This window comes from Botrytis cinerea, chromosome 6, assembly GCF_000143535.2.
Source record: "Botrytis cinerea B05.10 chromosome 6, complete sequence".
Taxonomy (NCBI): Eukaryota; Fungi; Ascomycota; class Leotiomycetes; order Helotiales; family Sclerotiniaceae; genus Botrytis; species Botrytis cinerea.
The window spans coordinates 2,604,169-2,623,512 of record NC_037315.1 but is presented as its reverse complement, the minus strand read 5'-3'; the positions used below and the strand labels follow the sequence as shown (position 1 = coordinate 2,623,512).

General features: G+C 43.2%; 6 protein-coding genes across 7 annotated transcripts; 3 read left to right on the top strand and 3 right to left on the bottom strand.

The window, feature by feature from the left end:
* Positions 1-95: 95 nt before the first annotated feature.
* BCIN_06g07390 (hypothetical protein) lies at positions 96-4,583 on the bottom strand. Its single transcript, XM_024693741.1, has 4 exons — positions 4,147-4,583; positions 1,165-4,097; positions 728-1,108; positions 96-673 (listed from the first exon to the last, which is right to left on the bottom strand). Exons 1-4 carry the CDS (start codon positions 4,309-4,311, stop codon positions 388-390), a joined length of 3,765 nt encoding a protein of 1,254 aa, XP_024549527.1. The 5' UTR covers positions 4,312-4,583; the 3' UTR covers positions 96-387.
* Positions 4,584-4,983: 400 nt separating this feature from the next.
* On the top strand, positions 4,984-6,754 carry BCIN_06g07380 (hypothetical protein). Its single transcript, XM_001547298.2, has one exon. It carries the CDS (start codon positions 5,203-5,205, stop codon positions 6,157-6,159), a length of 957 nt encoding a protein of 318 aa, XP_001547348.1. The 5' UTR covers positions 4,984-5,202; the 3' UTR covers positions 6,160-6,754.
* A 1,567-nt stretch (positions 6,755-8,321) lies between these two features.
* On the top strand, positions 8,322-12,069 carry BCIN_06g07370 (hypothetical protein). Its single transcript, XM_024693740.1, has 2 exons — positions 8,322-10,028; positions 10,136-12,069. Exons 1-2 carry the CDS (start codon positions 9,700-9,702, stop codon positions 11,382-11,384), a joined length of 1,578 nt encoding a protein of 525 aa, XP_024549526.1. The 5' UTR covers positions 8,322-9,699; the 3' UTR covers positions 11,385-12,069.
* Positions 12,070-12,115: 46 nt separating this feature from the next.
* BCIN_06g07360 (hypothetical protein) lies at positions 12,116-14,465 on the bottom strand. Of its 2 annotated transcripts, none has more exons than XM_024693738.1 (2): positions 14,104-14,465; positions 12,116-14,014 (listed from the first exon to the last, which is right to left on the bottom strand). In XM_024693738.1, exon 2 carries the CDS (start codon positions 13,812-13,814, stop codon positions 12,255-12,257), a length of 1,560 nt encoding a protein of 519 aa, XP_024549524.1. In that variant the 5' UTR covers positions 13,815-14,014; positions 14,104-14,465; the 3' UTR covers positions 12,116-12,254. The 2 variants fall into 2 exon arrangements, with proteins under 2 accessions (XP_024549524.1, XP_024549525.1); XM_024693739.1 differs by having other exon boundaries at positions 14,223-14,465.
* A 371-nt stretch (positions 14,466-14,836) lies between these two features.
* On the top strand, positions 14,837-16,575 carry BCIN_06g07350 (hypothetical protein). Its single transcript, XM_001547294.2, has 3 exons — positions 14,837-15,547; positions 15,697-15,835; positions 15,895-16,575. The coding sequence occupies exons 1-3, from the start codon at positions 15,269-15,271 to the stop codon at positions 16,392-16,394; spliced, it is 918 nt and encodes a 305-aa protein (XP_001547344.1). The 5' UTR covers positions 14,837-15,268; the 3' UTR covers positions 16,395-16,575.
* Positions 16,576-16,589: 14 nt separating this feature from the next.
* On the bottom strand, positions 16,590-19,262 carry BCIN_06g07340 (hypothetical protein). Its single transcript, XM_024693737.1, has 7 exons — positions 18,776-19,262; positions 18,294-18,705; positions 18,175-18,236; positions 17,970-18,123; positions 17,423-17,828; positions 17,127-17,329; positions 16,590-17,004 (listed from the first exon to the last, which is right to left on the bottom strand). The coding sequence occupies exons 1-7, from the start codon at positions 18,914-18,916 to the stop codon at positions 16,730-16,732; spliced, it is 1,653 nt and encodes a 550-aa protein (XP_024549523.1). The 5' UTR covers positions 18,917-19,262; the 3' UTR covers positions 16,590-16,729.
* Positions 19,263-19,344: the final 82 nt, after the last annotated feature.

Genomic DNA, 19,344 nt, shown 5'->3' with positions numbered 1-19,344 from the left:
ATGAGATAGCCGGCTCTCGTCTGTATCCGCCCAAGAGCAGATCATGCAGTGAGATATCACAACAACCCGATTGTTTGAAATCACGTAATACTATATGGGTACTATCGACTTGGGTATTGAGAGTCGCTTACGATACTAGAAATAGATATACGCTAGATTGATATGACTGAACTAATCATAGGTACATACTTATTTCTAGGTTGACGGGTGTATTAACTCTCAAGCTTTGCTTATTGGGATTCTCGCTAGAAGACCTGACAGAGATTGAAAGAGTTATCAATAAGCAAAGCAACCCACAGAAAGGTTCAAGTATTCGGGTCAAATATGAATCTTGTTGAATCATTGAATAAGCGATTTCAAGCTTGGAATTATACTCTCCTTCATAAGCTATACTGCGCTCCTAATAAGTCCACTCAAATCATCACCCTTCTTAATTTCCTTAACATCTATCCCCTTTACCCCCTCAACCCCCAAGTCCCAAAGTTCATCCACCACCGCATCTCTAATACCTGGGAACTTATGACACAGCATCCCTAGCAAATTCTTATTCATTGCTTCTGGATAAACCAATGCTAGACGACCAAAACATTTGATTGCCGCTTTACATTTGTCTATTCGGGAACTGAGGGCTTCTTTTGCGATTTGAGCGCAGAGGAGTTGGTATTGACTAGATCTTGAGAATAAATTAGCGAACAGATAAATCAATCAAGATGGTTGGGCTACCAACTCAACTGCATCATTCTCATACATAAGTCCCATGTCTAGTAAAAGAGCGATAGTCTCTAATGTACCAACTATCACCTTCTCATTCTTTCGATGATGGAATTTTAGATTTCTGACAAGTGCAGCACCTATATATTCTCTGTTTGCTGCGGTTTCTTCGCAGAAATCGACCAGAGCAGCGATACTGACACGACGGAGATCTTCCGTTCCTGCGTGAGCTGAAGTTACATATCCTTCCAATAACTTATCTGTCCACGAAGGAAGCCATTCGAACTCATCCGTTGTTGTGTTTGTAGATAGACGATCTGCAGTTTGTAAATCTAGTATAAACCGGAAATGTTCATAAGAAGAAATAGAACTTTTCTCAAATGTCATGATCTTGGAACTAAGTTGCAAATTTGTTAGAAATGAGAAGAGCTATGGGGAAAAAGTTCAACGAACCTAGATACAATCGTTGGAATTATAACCAGAAGAGCTTTTTTGGCCTCTGTTCGGACTTTGTCCAATTTTTCTGTGCAAAGTCGCAGAAGCTTTCCAAATATTGTCGAGAACACTTCCATATTGGTTGAACTAGTCCTCAAATCTGTCGATAGGAAAATTGCAGCGGCTCCTTTGATTGCTTCTAGCCTGACTCTAGAACCAATATCACCTTGAGCTGGGTCCGTATGATAGTCATCAAGACCATGAGAAATGATATCCCAGAAATGAATAATATGAGAGCCGAGTGCTTTGCTCTCTCTTGCAAAGTGCGGAAGTAAAGCTAGTCGTGTTTTGATATCGTAAACACGTTTGGGGATATTCTCAGTGGAGTTCCAGCGCTCATGTATTGCAACAGGAATAGTATTGGTTCGATCTTTCTGAGGAATTTCGGATAATTTATTCTTCATGTTATTCTTAGACAACGAATATGAGATCAAGAGCATAGAAAAGGCCAATGAATTCTTAGTATTTGCGGTCTGAGTAATCCGCACCAGCATGCGATCGATTTCGAGATCCCGATAGCTACCAGAACCCCAAAAGAATGATCTACGATGACAAGCTGATAGGAAAGTCACCAAATCCTCAGATTCAGTATCGATAAAATGTCCAACAAAGTTTCTAACAAGTGATTGAAAGCTCAAGATGTTTCCGTTTGAATCTTGGGAATTGGCATCTTTTTGGCCATTAGAAGACTCAAACATGTCCATGGCATTGCCTAATATTCTAGAGATTGTTTGATGACCCGAGGCACTAACCATATGTTCCGTGAAAGGATCCTCATACTGAAACATGATGACCTTTGTTGTCTTCGAGTCACGTAACCATAAGGATATATCACTATTTATGGAAGACGATCTTGGGTTTCCTCCAAGTATTACCGATGTCCCAAATACACGAAAAGAATGAAATATAACACAAGATAAAGCTTCGGCGATCAACTCAGGACGTCGCCAACCTTGTGGGTTGGTGACATTTGGTATGTAAGAAGTAAGCATCGTAAATACTTGGTCCAAATATGCTTGGAAAGAAACAATAAGATCGCCTCTTTCGTGAAAATTTGGACATTCAAGAATTGCAGCAGCTATAAAAAGTAGTAGCCCATGTCGCTCATTGACCTGACGAACAGTAAGATTATTGAGCTGTTGGTCTAAAGAGCACATGGTTTCGTAGGAACTCTTATATGTGGTAGCTTTGGTGCCGTTCTTCCTTGGGAAGTTTATAAGACGGAAAGCTTCAGCACAATTTCGCCTTGTAACAAGATCAGCATCGCCAACTCCACGCCAGCCTCGGAGTGCTTCAAGAAGTGCCTCCCCATAGTGATGCCAGGATATTTCATCGTCAGTTTCATGAGCTAGTGAAGCAGCTGAAACCGCGACTTCTAATATAGCCCTAGATCGAAGAGCAACAGCATGGTAGTCAACGATTTGCACTAATTCGAGTGCTTCAATGATGGTATTTGGGTGACGACCTATCAATTCTTGAAGTGCTGCAGAGGCTCCTCGGCGAATGTTGCCAGCAGGATCCAGACATGCGGAAACAACGAGATGCGTTGCTAGAGTTTGTATAGTAGAGCTAGTATTAGTTGCATGCCAAAACCCTTCAGATTTTATATCAATATCTTGTAGTTCCGCAGTAGAGTAACGTCGAGCTAAGGCCCATATTCCAAAGCATGCGGCATCTCGTACATTAGTTCCAATAGAACTACCTGATGTTGACTTTCCCTCAAATGATAAAGCTTTGAGTAGAAAAACAATCACTTTGTTAAGCAGTTTGGGTGGTGCTGCATGCCGATACAACAGATGCGAGAGTGTCAAGATTTGACCATGCCAATTTAAAACATCGGTGGTTGGTAGCGCTTCTAGCATTTCGAAAATTGCAAGCACAAATTCATAGGCCTGTTCAGGTTCGACTTTTAAGATAACAACGCTTAATGCTTTACTAGCAGCCAGCCTTACTGGTGTTGACGGATCCAGTAGCGATTGTAACATAAAATCAACAGAGTCACTCAAAGTATCATCTATGGTTGTGAATGATGGACGTAAATTGAGCAAAGCGATACCACGGAAAATGTTCACGATAAATTTTCGTGCAACAGCGGAGCTTTGCACTTCTTTGCAAGATCGATCTGAGGATTCCACAAAGTTAAAGACTGCGTGAAACACTGGCTCTAAGCTAGAGTCCATATAAGGGGTATCCGTGGATGACTTAAGAGCCCCAGAAAGAAAAGACAGAACGCCATTGATGTGATGTATATTTCGATTCGTGTTAATCGAATTCAGAACAGATATTGCCCACATCATTGAAGAGCTGAGCACCCCAAGATCTTGCATGTCCTTAAGGAGAACAACTCTCACTAGTAAGATCTTTGCAGCATCCTTTTCTTTTCCAGAGGATGAGAGATATTTGACAGCCAACGCGATGGATCGTAAAGCTACACCGGGAGTGTTGTATGGCAACTTAAAATCTGAAAGATATGACTCGGCACCACTGGGCGGAGGACTAGCCGACAAGGAATGGAGAGCGAAAGGGGCCATGATCAACTGTGAAAGCCACAGCAAAGTGATATAACGTTCCTCCCAGCCCCATGCTTCTTCTGTTGGTTTATCGGATGCGCTATCATCTATCCATGTGCCCTTTTCCATCGCAGAAAGTAACAAATCAAGAAGTCTGACTTCAGTACTTAGAAACTGGACAATAACTTTTTCCCCTCTAACCTTACAAAACGTATAGAGTAATCGACAAATCGCTTTTGATAGGGGCATAAGAAGTTGAGCATGGGTCTCAGACTTCACAGGTGGTATCGATATGGAGGTGATAAAGGCATCAGCTAGTATGGGTACCAATCGCTGAAGGTGTGGATCGAGAAGTTGAGGAAGCTCTTGGAAGTTGTCTAGCTATGTGAAACTTTAGCAGATGGTGCTTAGAGGGGGAAAGAATCCATACCAATGCTGTCAATCTATCCGTCTCTCTTATGCGAACTCTTCTTCGTAGTTGGCCCTTATTAGTAACATTATAGAGGAATGGATGTAGTGATTTTTCGAAGTCTTCCAAGAGTTCTCCCGACTCCCTTTGGAGTCGAACATCTTTATCATCATCTGCGGCATCCATTATGCGTCTCTGAGGGAGAAGCTATGTGCCGCTTTGGAGTGAGCGTGCGGTTTCCTGGATGTTTGAATGTGTCGGCGTCGAATGATGGAAGCAAATCTTCACCACAGTCCGAAGTGCAATCTGATACTTATTCTTTTATATTGATCACAAGTCAAATGATATTGAGCTGCTCGAGACAAGTCCAGTATTCCCTTCATCAACAGTCATTATTTGCAGTATCATTTGTTATGATATTTGTGAAGATTTGTTTGGAAAACATCATGTTTGCTTTCGAGATGGCCTTGCTCAACTAATACGGCATTGTAAATAAAAGATTTAGTGGGGTCGCGTCCACGCCAACGCCAGCACCAACACCATTGGAAGAAAAGTCTCATCAATCATGTAGTGGTAGTGGTAGTTGTCTTTAATAAAAATCCAAGATTAAATACGTTGGTCTTTATTTTCTCTCACAACTTGGCAATTATCGATAATATCTTGTATTTACACATATGTCTTGATTTCAAGGAAATTAAAATATGTTTCCGAATTCTTATTGAATTTAGTACTGTGTTCATCACGTACGTTGCTCTCATATCTGGCTATGGCTCTGATTCTCATTCGATTATGCTATCTCTACCTATGTAGATTGAAAACGAAGTCGTTTTCTCTAGCCGCTGGGCTAGTGGTTCTCTAGTCATTCACATAGCAGCTACCTGCGGATGCGTACTACCTACTACTACCTCCGAGGTCTTTTGCCGTTTGTCGTCTTCAGTCCTACGTCTACCCCACCTCTATCGCTGGTGCGGAGAGGAACACATATACCGTAGGTTATATCTCGAGTACTATTCATACATCATCTCACTTAAAAAGCTGGAGAGTGGAATTTGAGAGCATCAACCAAAATCAGTCATCATGGCTCACAAATTTCACATCAACACGACACATATCCACCTGAAATGGGATCGATCTCTTACTCCCGCTTTAACGGTTGATTCTGGTTCCGAGATATCATTTGATCTACTCGATGGCGGTTCCAATCAAATCACCGACACCTCAGACATCACCGCAGTCCAAAACTTCAATGTCTCAAAGGGCGATCCCGCATTTGGTCCTGTTTACGTCAATTCCGCTTCTCCAGGCGATGTGCTGAAAGTCGAGTTTTTATCCCTCAAGCCAGCTCATTACGGTTGGACAGCCTGTCTACCCGGCTCATTCGAATTTGGTCTTCTAGCTGACGAATATCCGGAAGCATCACTCAAGATATGGGATCTTTCAAAGGGAGAAGACTTTGCGGTTTTCAAAGAAGGAATACATGTGCCCATCAAACCATTTTTGGGCGTAGTAGGAGTTGCTCCTGGAGAAGAGGGTGAATTCTCGACAATTCCTCCTTATGATACTGGTGGGAACATCGATTGTAAATATATCACTCAAGGGTCTGTTCTTTACCTTCCGGTCAAAGTTTCAGGAGCATTGTTTAGTTGTGGAGATGGGCACGCTGCGCAAGGAGATGGAGAAGTCTGCGGAACGGCTATTGAGACGCCCATGAAAGCCACAGTTCGTTTGACAGTCGAGAAGGGCAAACCGTGGGTTCAAAGTCCTCATTTCTTGGTTGCCCCTCAGCCAGTCACAGTGGACAAAGGAGAATATGCTGCATTAGGAATCGATAGTGATCTCAGAGAAGCAAGTAGAAAGGCATTGAGAGGGTTGATAGCGTGGTTGGTAGCAGAGAAAGGCCTGGAAAGCCAAGAAGCATATATGCTTAGCAGTGTGGCAGCGAATTTGAAGATTGCGGAGATTGTTGACATGCCAAATTATGCGGTGGCTTGTAGTTTACCTTTGAGCATCTTTGTTGGTGCTCCGTACATTTGAAGTTAGGATGGAGTCTTTCGTATTCAGAGCACGAGAAGGTGTGAATATGGAGTAGTTACTTGGTATTTACTGCCGCTTATCCCGTCAACATTTCCCCACGTACCGAATCTTCCGCCTCTCAACGATTTTCCGACTTCACATCTCATGCACCGCACACAGTACAACTCCTAATCCATTTCAGGTGAGATGGCACGCGACTCAATATAGCCAATCAAGCATTTCTCATCGGTTTAATTTTTGAGTTCCCTCAGATTGATAACAGAAACGCTTAGATTCGGAGCAGGTAACATCTAGATATCAAGTTCAATCTTTCACATGTTTCTCTACACCATCACAAAAGCCTAGGGTCGATGTTGCCCAGATAAATCACACATCTAGATATACATCTAGGTTTGATCCACCAATCAAATATTCTGGATAGAATGATGTAAACTCTTAAATCTCAAAAACGGCCTCTTCGGGCATATGGCTAGAGAAAAGTGGGAATGTGCATTATGCATGCACCTTGTATGTACTTTCTGTTCTCTTGGATATTTACTTGGGCTCCCTCACCGTTCTGTCTTCCCGTCTTACTTCTGTAAATAACATCTCGCTATGCTAATTATATGTGTTGCGAATACCTTCATGTGTACATCGAGATACCGATACCATTCCAGATCTCTCGGGTCCTTACTAATTGACAAAGTAGCTCCCCTCCCCAACTTGCCAAGGCTACCTCCGCACCTGAGTACTGACATAGCTTCTCGCGTGGTTCCCCTGTCTTGTCATGTCCAACCATTCTCACCCATTAAGGGTTTGCAGAGCACAACAGTGCTTTTCCCATCCCTGTCTCAACCTTAGTTAATCCTCATCCTCGGAATTGCACTTGCATGCATGCAAGAATTTTTCTATCTGTCACTGGATTTCTTATCATCAACTCATCTGATACCCATTCCACTTTTTTCTTGCTCTTGTCCTCTACGAAAAAATAGGCATATTGATCTCCCTTGTAAATCCATACGTGGGGATGGAATGCGGGAAAATGTCGTATGATTGTATCGTTATGCTGCATATCGTAAACGTTGTGATGTCAATCTTAACTTTACGAACCCGAGTCGAGTACAATGTCTCATATTATATATAATTACATTGTTTACCATTCGATCTACAAGGACTTCTAGATCTTGTGCAACGACAATGAGACTCAGCTCTAGGCATCATCTATTATATGAATTCTAGTTGATGTTTTGTATAACAGATACTTCTTGGTTCAAGCCTTATTGTAGAACTGTACGTAGGGTTAGATCCAATAGTCCAAGGGCCTCAAGAGTCACGGCTATTAGAGATGTCAAATTTCACCGACATTTCATTAAAGCCATCCTAGAAGATCATGTAGATCATCATAGCATTAATGCTAGATGACCTCAGGTACGAGAATGATACGTACATCGATATATTTGGGGAACACAAAGCCGTGGGGACACGATAACATGCCGCATTTTTCTCCAGTGGCTTCGTCAGTAGTCAGTGCTTGACTGTGTAACAAGAGTCCAAAGTCTGTGTTGCTATCAATACGAGTTTGAAATTTTGACTGACGAACGAAGCGCTTTACAGCGAGATAAATATGAAATGATTCGATATCTTTCTTCAGACTCTGTACTATGCGTCAAACATTGCTATCAAATTCATCCATTCATCACTCCATTATCAAGACGGTCACCACCACTTGCTGTGCCTCATTTCAACATGCCCTCCAGATCAATACAAGTATCAAGCGAAGCCCAACGTCTAACCACCAACCACTTCAATTTTAGACCATAAACTTGATAAACTCTTCAATTGTAATCCTATCCTGTGGGTCGGTGGCTGAAAGAGTTCTTATCTTTTCACCCTGTAATTCTATTTTGTACCCCCATCTTGAACTGACATGATAATGGATGATAATAAATCCCCGGGACGGTGAAAATGCCTAGGGCCTAACAGTCTTTTGGTGCTTTGCCCGAGGAGTGAAATAACTTTATAGGCAAAAGCTCCTTCATCTCATCCCACCCACATTGATGAGTTCCCAAACTGCGGGTTAAACATTTTCTGGCCGCGCCACTCAATGATGACGAATTAAATGATGGTTATCCCAATTGAAAGGATTCTGATCATAATGGCAATGATAGTCAAGTAGTTCTAACGGCTTCGAGATTCTGAATTAGATATGATTGCTGACACGGAAATCTATTCATCTATTCATCTAATCATCTAACTCTCCAAATCTACTCAACACGTTCGTGTCAGATGTCCTACTTGATACTATTAATTGCTACTATTCTAACCCTCCCAAACTCAAACATTCCGAATTCTAACTTGTACCTTAACTATCCCTCAATTCCGCATGGCCCCACGTTTATCAAAAGCAAGCTGCAAGCAAGACACAAGAACCATGACCCATTGAGCAATTATCATCCAAAATCACACCAAGCCCTTCAAGAATAACGACTAAATTTCAAGACTTCACACTATTTGTTCCATCTAAATCGTCTATCACCGAAAAACTCAAATTTAAACTCTCTTGGCTACAAACATACTGAGTACACTGTATACACATATCTACCTATCCTGAAAAGAGGTAATATCTTTGCGGAAAATTCCCATCCAATACTAGTAACGGCACCAGCACCAGCACCAGCACCAGCACCAGCACCAGCACCAGCACCAGCACCAGCACCAGCGCCAACGCCAGTACCAGTACCAAGGCCGATATCTTTCCAAGTCTAAATTCAGAACCGGCCCCCCAATCTACGGAGTATTGATCGAAGGTTCTATCAATCATAAAAATCCCCGGCTCTGTGCGAGATACGTACCTCTCTATCTGCACGAGTATCGAGTATGAGAAGGGAATCCAGGGAACCCCATACCAATTGACATATCCTTCACCGTCTCATCCAAATCATCTCACTCATATTAACGCCAATTCCATCCACTTCTGCATATAATACTTTTTTTAATCTTTTTCCTCTTTCAATCTTCGAAGTCTTCTCATTCGTCCTTACATATTCTTCTTACTGGAAAGAACCAATTCGAATTCTTAGGAACTTAACCCCTACTTACATACGAACATCATCCATCACCCTTCACATTGAACTATCAATCTCCAAACCCTCCGAATAATCTCCGCCAATCTTGCACATTGTACTGCTCGAAAGCTTCCAGAACATCATTGAAACGAGGAATAACCAAAAGAAGAAGAGACAAGATACCTCCGTCCTACTACTTCCATAACGTCCAAAACAAAACACTCGACTTCGAGTCCAATTGTTCTCGTTATTGTCATGCAACGGTCCATGCGCAACAATTATCGATACGATTCGCGACGGAATTTACGGATTTCCCATTCCCATGGAAATATACACAACCGGATATCCAACCATATATTCCATTGAATTCAACACTCGAAAACACAAAAGCTGCAAAATCAAATAAACCCTCGCTCGTCCCCTCCACGGAGGTAGACGAGCGTGGTACTCAATTCCTCCGGTGGTCCCTCGATTCCTAACATATATATCATTCATTATGACCATATATTCCAGCCCACCACCAGCGCGAAGCTTCTACGACGATAAGCCTACACTTCTTGTGTGTTGGTGGTGTACCCTATTTTCGGCCGTCATTATATTGTTCAGAGTTTGCGGACGGTACATTAGGACGGAGAAACTTTTTAAAGAGGATTGGTTGGCTTTTGCTTGTTTGATCCCATTGTTTTGTCGTATGGGGCTCGTTCATGTCATTTTGTTATTCGGTACCAACAATGCGGTGATAGTGGATTTCGACGAAAGATCATTGGAGAGAAGAGCAACTGGGAGTAGACTGGTTCTGGTATCGAGAGTTTTTTATGCGGCGACGTAGGTTTTATTTTATTTCTGCTTGCTTGCTTGCTTATTTCATTCTCCTCTTTTCTTTCCTCATACCCATTTAAATTCGATACAATTACTAACCTACCCGTCTCTAGACTCTGGATGCTTAAACTTACAATTAGCGAATTCTTCAAAAGGCTCACAATAAATATCTGGACGAGGTCACACGAAAGAACTTTGATCTTCATCCGATGGTTTCTCCTCGTCACATTCATCGCCGTGATAATAGCAGATATCTCCGAATGTCAACCCATCAATCATTATTGGCAAGTCACGCCAGATCCAGGAGCAAAATGCCGTCAAGGATATGCACAACTCCTTACTATGGGGACCGTCAATGTATTGACCGATCTTCTCCTCGTTTTGTTTCCCGTTCCTATCATTATTGGTTCCAAAATGAGGATCAAGAGGAAAATTCAATTGGTGTTATTATTTGCAGGTTCGTTGATTCCGGCAGGAATAACACTTTACAGAATTCCACAGATTATCGATAGACATGGTCTCCAACAATATCGATCTTTATTAGCATCAATTGAGATTCTATTCGCAACAGCTGTCGCCAATGCGCTTATCCTAGGATCTTTCGTCCGAGACCGGGGAGTTAAGAAACACAAATTTAAATTTGGTTCCTTAACTGACACACTCGATCGGACTACCTCTCGCCGTGGAACCGCCGCTCGGCAATGGGGAAGCGATGAAGATCTCGTCCGAGACTTAGGTCTAGGGGTAAATCCCGAATTGCGAGGGGAAGTCCATTCACCTCCTCGTCCCGCCCCAATGGCTGTAGCCGGGAACATGCCAGTAAGGAGTCACCGATTTGGATCAAACAATTCAAATGATTGGCGTTTTCCAAGTGATACTAGTGACGAAATTGATTTCGTTAAATCAGCCCCGTCGAGACATGTTTCTGAAGATTTAACATCAATGATGTCACCACGCCGCGTATCATTTTTCGACGTCGGTGGATTACTCGATCAAGAATCTCCAAGAAGAATCAGCTCCACGAGAACAATGGATTCGGAATATACAGGGGAATCCAGCACAGCAGGCGAAGGTCCAGTATCCACTACTTGGTCGTACGAAAATGGTTTAAGTCCCGCTCCACCACGACGCGGTTCCGCGGCCCTTCTGCAAGATATAGGAGGTTTATTGGGACCTCGAACGAGAATCCAAAGAGCGAGTATGGGATATGAGCTGGAAACAATTTTGCAGGAGAGAAACACTGCGCCTACGAGCCATCCGTCGCTTACTCATGCTCATTCGATGCCTCCGCCTATCGATCATTTAGAGAGACAGCAGGCTAATCTGAGTTTTCAAGATGTCGGGGGGCTTTTGGAGAGGTAATCATGGGTTCACACACCTATCTACACATTTATATACATACTTGTCGGATGTTCTCTTCATATCACATCATATCAATGTACCACCACCATGTTTTCTTTTTCGACCTTGCACCTTTTCGACTTCATCACCTGAACACTTATTTCAGTATTTCTTTTTACTTTGTTTTACTTTTACCTTTACTTTAGCCTTCCCTTTGTTAAGCACTCATAGCGAACATAACGAGATTATGAAAATTGGGCGGCACGTCAGGATCTGGATCCGATTTGAATTTGGATATGGAGCGGATTAGTGATTTAATCCACGGGCTTGGATTGGAAATGGGGCGTTATGGAGTTTAACTTATACCACAGCTGGTTGTGTTGACATGTATTTGGTTTTTGGTTTTGCGTGGGGAGGTCTTTTGTTGACGCGAATGGATTCGAAATGAAGAATGGAGATGATGGCAATTTGGATTCGAAGAGGGAGGTGTTTTGAGTTGGAGATAAGATATGTGGACGAATTGACTGAGAAAATATCATATATATGCATGCCAACATCTTATTCTGGTTGGACATGCTTTGGTTTTATCTTCGAGATAGGCTGGCACGTCATGTTATATCACATTATCGGACGACATATGAAACGGTAGTATGCGAGCCGAAAAGTGATGAGTGAAGAGAGTAGATAAATAATAATAATGATATCAAAATCTATCCGTCTTTGGGGGAGGGGAGGGGGGTCAAGATAGTTGTTGATCCCTTCGTAATCGAATGAACATACCATATTTCGAGATTGCGGAATTTTACCAGCTTGCTGAAACTTTCATAACTACCTTGAAGTAGATTTGCAAACCCATCATACATACCAAACCGCATTCAGATGCCATCCCCATCAATTCCACCAAAAGCTCACACTGAAGCTCGCACCCAATCCTCTTACATAATGCCACCACCCAACCGGAATATATAATACTTCTCCTTCCTCCAACACACAATCCCAATATGTCGCATTCCGGGCCTCTGGGAATTTCTTGTTTTCTTCCTCTTGCTCTTCGGCTGTACCATCCCATCCCTCAAGGACTCCGATATCCACCTCGCTCGTATTACTCATGTCGATTCCTCCATCTTCTATACCTCTCGCGTATAATTTTGATGTTTCTCTGGGTGGGTAGAGACGCAAATATTTCTTTCCGACAACTTGTGCTAGGATATTGTGATACGGATCAGTGTGCAACGGACTAATTGTGCCGGCTGGTCCGAACCATGCGTTTATGAGCGGCTCTTCCAATTCACTCATTTGTGCATATTTTTCTTTTAGTGCGGGAGAACATGATGAATGAGGTTGAGGTGGATAAACATAACAATAGTCCGGTATCGTTATATCATTTCGTAAAGATGGGATCTGGGAAAATAGATTATGCTGTGCTAGATAGCCAGTTTCTTTCGCTTCTCCTTCATTGGACGGGGATAACATGTATTCGGTCATGAAATCTTTAAAAGTGACTATCTTTTGTCCCCAGCCGGAATCAACATAACTTCTACCCACTTCTATGGGGACCAAACGTCGACCGCCAATGGTTTTGGATAGTAAGTACGAAGGGCTAGACCATGGTCTTTGATTCCGTGCAGACCATGAATCGATTGATCCAGTTATGATGAGAGGCTCGGCTCCTAGCGTGCGATCCTGAGCTTGATGCATGTGTTTTGCGAAGTTGTCCATGCTTCCGTCTTCATTATTGATGTTAATTTCGTTAGAAGTTACTCGAGAAATGGGGTTTACCAGAGAAGGAGATGTGATCGAAATTGATGGAAAGCGATCTCGATATGAAGATTCGACTCTTGAAGATGAATCACTGCACGAAGTCTTCTGACGTTTCGTGGGCACTTGTGTTGATCCATCATCATCTATCATGCCTTCATGGATCTTTTGTAAAAGACCCATCGCATAATCAATTGCCAATCGCATTGTTTCTGATGCTGGAACTCCAACCATGATCAATGCCATGTCCATTGTCTCAACCATTTGATCTATTACCCAATCATCCATGGCATCCAAACCTAAATCTGAATCTTCATCCACCTTCTGCTTCAGAGATAAGGATTTTCCAGAGGCTAGAGCAGAAAATTTCAACAAACTTGCCTCGAGAAATAATGCTCTCCAACATTCTGGTACATCTTTGAATGGGAATGCATAGAATTTCTCCTTGGCTAGAGCGAGTAAATCATCGAGCCTTTTGAGAGTCAATTTCTGAGAACCCTTTTTAGTACGAATAGAGGTACTCAGACGAGCGAGTAGTTTTCCAATGGCCGGACCACATGGCGCAAGAAGTTTTGACGTATTCTCTGAAGATTCTGAAGATTCTCCAATGATTGATGAATGCTTTGTTCGAGATGGTGCACAGAAGGTTTGAAGACACAAATCAATTAAGTTCTGTTCATTAGAACCTTGCATGTTGTCTATGTCCACCGAGTTTTCACCCCAAAGCACTTTTGACGGATAATTGTTGTTTTTATTCGTAAATGCTTTGGTAGGTAGATCGCCCGCAGTTACTGGCAGGCTACTAAGCCCCCGCTTGTCTCTTTCTCTTCAATAGTTCAAGCGACTCGAAGAGGTCTTGTGAATGGTCGGTGATACGCCACTCCAGACTTCGCCTATAGAACTTTTAGTTGTGATTTCATTGATTCAGATCACTCCGTACTTCAAGGGGTGCTTTGGTAAGTGCAAATTTGGCTTTCCATACCTATATCTTCCAGGTCGGAGTTCATTTTGCATTCTGATCTGACGGATTGTTTGGGAAAAGAGAAGACTTAGAACAACAATCTAAGGGTGCCATGGTAGAAAGAGAAATTATATACCCACAGTGGAAAAAACAGGAAAAAATAGTGTGAATGATGATGAAATGTAACAAAGGGGTGAAGACTTTAAGATGAAAGGCCACAGCACCATTCCCAAATTTGCAGTCACTACAGAAAGTTCAGAAGAGAAGTAGGAAGAGAAGAAGAGCCCTGTCAGGCTTTTAGAAAGTTCAGAGAGAGAGAACACCTTTTCGGTTTGCAAATGTTTCATCAGTCAGGTTCGATGTAGAAGCTCGCCCGCCGCGTCTGCATTCTCTCGAGAGTTACAAGAAATCGCCTGTTCACGTGAGATAAAGCTGGAGTGATTAGTAATCGCGGAAAGATTTCCGGGTGTACCTAGGTGCCTCGGAGATTTTATGACCTCCGTCAAGAGTGAGAGAAAGGTACGAGAGAATGCCTCGATAGCCTTGACATGACGACTCCCGAGGTCTGGTCTTGAAAGTTACGCAGCATGGATCTAGACATATTCACCACATGTGACATACATACCCTTCATTATCGTGAGAAAACAAATGCATCAAGTGAGCTACATTATCTGGAATTAGTCACTAGATAAAAGGATGATAGTGATAGTTACCCGAGCATCGACTGCAAATTCCCCTGATGTAATTCGCTACCGAGCAACCTACGAAGCTCAACAAGATAAGACGCCGGTACCTATCTACTGCACCTACCTAGATGAAAAAGCTTATCACCCCACAAATACCCCTCATCCACGTCCTGTAATGTACACAGTCATCTTCAAAGTGCATGCAAGTCTGAAAAGAAGCTAGATATCAACTAATAGCTGGCGCCAACCGACATAGCCGGAGTACCGCATGACTCGGGAATTGTATATAATAGGGCGTGTGGTTGTACATTTTCCATAAGCCTCTCAACACGCATTTATTGAGAATCTTCTGACCCCTCTCGACTGCAATTGCCACTTCTGTCGTCTCTCACTTCACTCACAACTAACATAACATTCTCTTGTTCCAATTCTCATTATTTACTCTTTTCATTACCCAAATATATACTCATAATCCCACTTCAAGCGGCCCCAATTGCAAAATGGCTCCCCCTTCAGCAACAGCCTCATCCGAACCCCTCAACACTGGCGCCGCCATCCCCACAACCTCCCATTCTACCCTTTCAACCCAAACCCACGAACCTGGCCTCTCAAAAGAGCAAGCCCAAGCTCGTACCCACAGTATGAAATTGCCAATGCGAACACCGCTTGAAGATAAATATGCAGAGAGGGAATATCAAAAAGGGAGATTGGCATTAGCTTTTAGGATTTTTGCCAAATTGGGGTTTGATGAGGGAGTTGCGGGACATATTACTATGAGGGTGAGTGAGGAGTTCCTTTCTCTTTTGGCTGTGATGGATGGATGTTGACGTTTGTGGGTGAGAGAGATTGAAAAATGATTGAGGGTTGTGGATAGGGATTGGATGTGAAAGTGATGGAAATATTAAGTGCACGACACTAATAACAACAGGATCCTGTTGATCCAACTAGTTTCTGGGTCAATCCATTTGGAGTAGCATGGCCACTTCTCCGAGCATCCGATTTAATTCTTGTCAACAAAGACGGGAACGTGATAGAAGGTGGTCCATGTCGATTACTAAATACAGCCGGTACATTTTCCCTTCATTCTTCTCTCTTCAAAAATTTACACTAACATATCCTCCTCAAGCGTATATGATCCACCACGCCGTGCACACCGCGCGCCCTGAAATTAACGCAGTAGCCCACTCCCACTCCATCTACGGCCGGGCCTTCTGTGCCCTCGGCCGCCCCCTCGAAACCATCACTCAAGATGCCTGCTCTTTCCACAACGATCTCGCACTCTACTCATCCTTCCGCGGCATCGTCCTCGCATCGGAAGAAGGCCACGCTATCGCCTCTGCTCTCGGCAATAAAAAAGCTGCATTACTTCAAAACCACGGTTTACTCACTTGTGGAGAAACAATCGAGAGTGCAGTCTTCTGGTTCATGAGCTTGGAAAAATGCTGTCACGCGCAATTGCTAGCTGATGCGGCGGCCGGGGGAAGGGGAGGAGAAACTATCAAAATCCAGGAGGAAGACGCAGTATATACTTATCGAACGGTGGGGAGGGAGGCGGCGGGTTATTTTAGTGCAAAGCCAGCTTTTGATATGATGGAGCATGAAAGTGGCACGGATTATAAGTGGTAGGGGGTTGCGGATACCTATTCTGTTTGACTTGTGCATATTTATCAATTCGGAAATTGTATCGTTGCTTTCGCTAAATTTTAATTTCATGGGGGCGAGCCCCCAAATCCCTATTGCTCGCTTCGCTCGAAGGACGTTCACTTAATTCTAGTCGGCCTCCATGGCAATGGCTCCCAGAGGGCCAGCGGAGCGTCATTTTAAAAAGGAATATGAAATTCTTTAAAATGCGTATTCGCAACTCTGCATTCATTTCCTGTAGCTACTTATCTATCTATCCATCTATGTTCCTTGCTCTCCTTCCATAAAACCCTCGACTTATCCTGTCCAGGTCCCAATTTTCAGATCTTAAACCCGCCACTCTGCAATCTTCTCCAAGTACCCTCTGGATCATAAGCCTCCTGTACTTTTCTCAATCGTGAGAGGTTTTCCTCTCCATATCCTGCAAATATATCCTGACTTGCATCTGCGTAGTTGGGGTAGATGTATTTATGGAGAATACCCAGTTTTGTAGCGAATAGGGTGAGTTCGGTGATGAGGTTGTTGGCGGATTGTTGCATTAGGGGGGTGTAGGAGTCGGAGGCCTGGGTGGACCACCATATGTTTATGTTGAAGACTGTGTGAGGGAGGTTGGTTAGTTGGTTTTGAGAGGAGGAGGGCAATGAAGGAAGAGGAAGAGGAAGAGGAAGAGGAAGAGGAAGAGGAAGAGGAAGAGGAAGAGGAAGAGGAAAAACGAACCAATCAGCGTCTTATCATTCCCGGATAATCCATTTGGACTCTGACTACCATCCGAATGAACGGAAGGAACTAGCGGCTGCAATACAAAACTCGGGAGACAACCGGGGACATGTTTTATATTTTCTACCAGCTCAAGGAAGACATCGAGGATTTTCTGGGAGAGTTCGGGATGGGGGTAGAGAGTCATCGTTGCCCAGATAGTTCTAGAGTTGGGGGTAGGTTAGAGAACAAGAGCTTTGAGACATGATCGCCTATCTTCATATTTTAAGAAGTATCACAAAGGGAAATTAACTAACCGATCACCCCAAACATCCATACTCGTCAGCTCCTTCGCCAATTCTCCCATACTAGCATTCCGATTCGTACTATAAGCCCCCAATTTTCTTACCTCTTCGAATGCCGAAGGATTAGGCACACCATGTGAATTTGTTAGGCAAGTAAGTCCGGCGAATAAATCGTACTGTGCTAGGTAGCCGATGGAACCGTAGAACTGGCTTGAGGTGTCGGAGGTTTGGTTTGTAACTAGATCTTGGATGGCGTTTAGGAAGGTGGAGGTGGTTGTGCAGTAGGAGAGGAGACAGGCAGTTTTGAGGAAAAAGTTGGTGAGGGGGATGGTTAGGGAGTGTAGTGAGAGAGGAAGGAAGGGACGAGGAGGAATAGAGAGAGTATTGCGTTGGGTTGAAATGTCGGAGAAGAGGTAGACTTTTTGATGTTAGTAAAATTGTGAGATTCAGGAAGAAAGTGAAGTATCGAGGGAGAACATTGTCGCTACGAGGACATTGACAAGAGATAAAGAAGATTCTTATCAAAAGACATAATATCAAAAGGCATAGTTGCACTCACAATTTTGGCCTCCCCATGCGGGACCCTGCGGATAAGTCTGTAGATCAAATCTAGTGACTACACCAAAATTATTTCCTCCCCCTCGTAACGCCCAGTACAAGTCTGGGTTATCATGAGCGTTCGCATTTGCTATGGTTCCATTGGAAAGGACGATCTAAGGAGATGTTAGTCCGGTGTATATCATGGTGTAGTGGAATAAGCAAACCTCAAAATTTCGAACATTGTCAGAACCCCATCCATATCTTTGAGATAGAAACGATATTCCACCTTTTGAAAAACTTAGCATCTCTTCTTCACCATCGAATCTATCTCCGCTTCACCTACCACCCAAAAGGAATCCCCCCACTCCCACCGTCGAATCCCTTCCCCCAACGACCATTAATCCCCTCGGTTCGACAACCTCATAAATTTCCCCCCATCTACAACCCGCTCCTACATTTACAATTTCCCCATCCTCCGAAATCTTAATATCCTTCATCCTCACCAAGTCGATAGTAATACCGCCCTCAACGTTAGAAAAACCATCATTCATGTTATGTCCTCCACTCTTGATAGCAAACTGACAGTCAGATTCCCGGATGATCTTCATGGCGGAGGATACTTCAGAAGAAGTTTGAGGACGGATTACACAAGCTGGTACAACGGATGCTTGTTGGAAGGAGTAGTAGGTGGAAGTGAAATCTGGGGGAATGGATCCATAGTAGGTTTCCAGAAGGGTTTGTTGGAGGGCTATACACTACCGAGCTTCGTGTTAGTCCTGAGGAGAATAATATAGATTTGGGAGATGTGGGAATTCATTGTATTACCGTTTGATGGCAGCTACTGTCTTCGAGAACATCTCCATAGGCAATTGGTTGTTGTTCACTCCGATCAGGAGAAGCTGCAATAACGTATGTAGAAGTAAAGGCATAGCCCAACAACAAAGATAGTAAAGGGGAAAACAGCATTCTCGCCTTGCAATAGACGTTGGTGATAATTTCTGCTGTCGAGATTTCTACCTCGTATATGTATTATTAATGTTCGTTACAGGACGACCTCTGTTACAGTATCTCCCAGGGACATCTCCACTCAGAGATGACATACATAAGATTTGACCGACTGTTGTATTTTGTAACCGACTACTTGTATTCGTTCCCTTCAGTCCAAGTTGACCGCTTATTATCATCTTCATCAACTATTGGTAATGCCGTGCCAAGAATTGCAGCTGAATGATCGAATGAATGTTAGTAATAATAAATCTGTATGAAACCTCGTTTCATGAGTCTGTGAGTGATGAGTGCATTCGGAATCTCCACTGTTGTACCTACCACCCTGGATAGTATGACGATGGATAGATGTCAAGGGTCCAAGGTTCACCGGTCGGTCCACAGTCCAC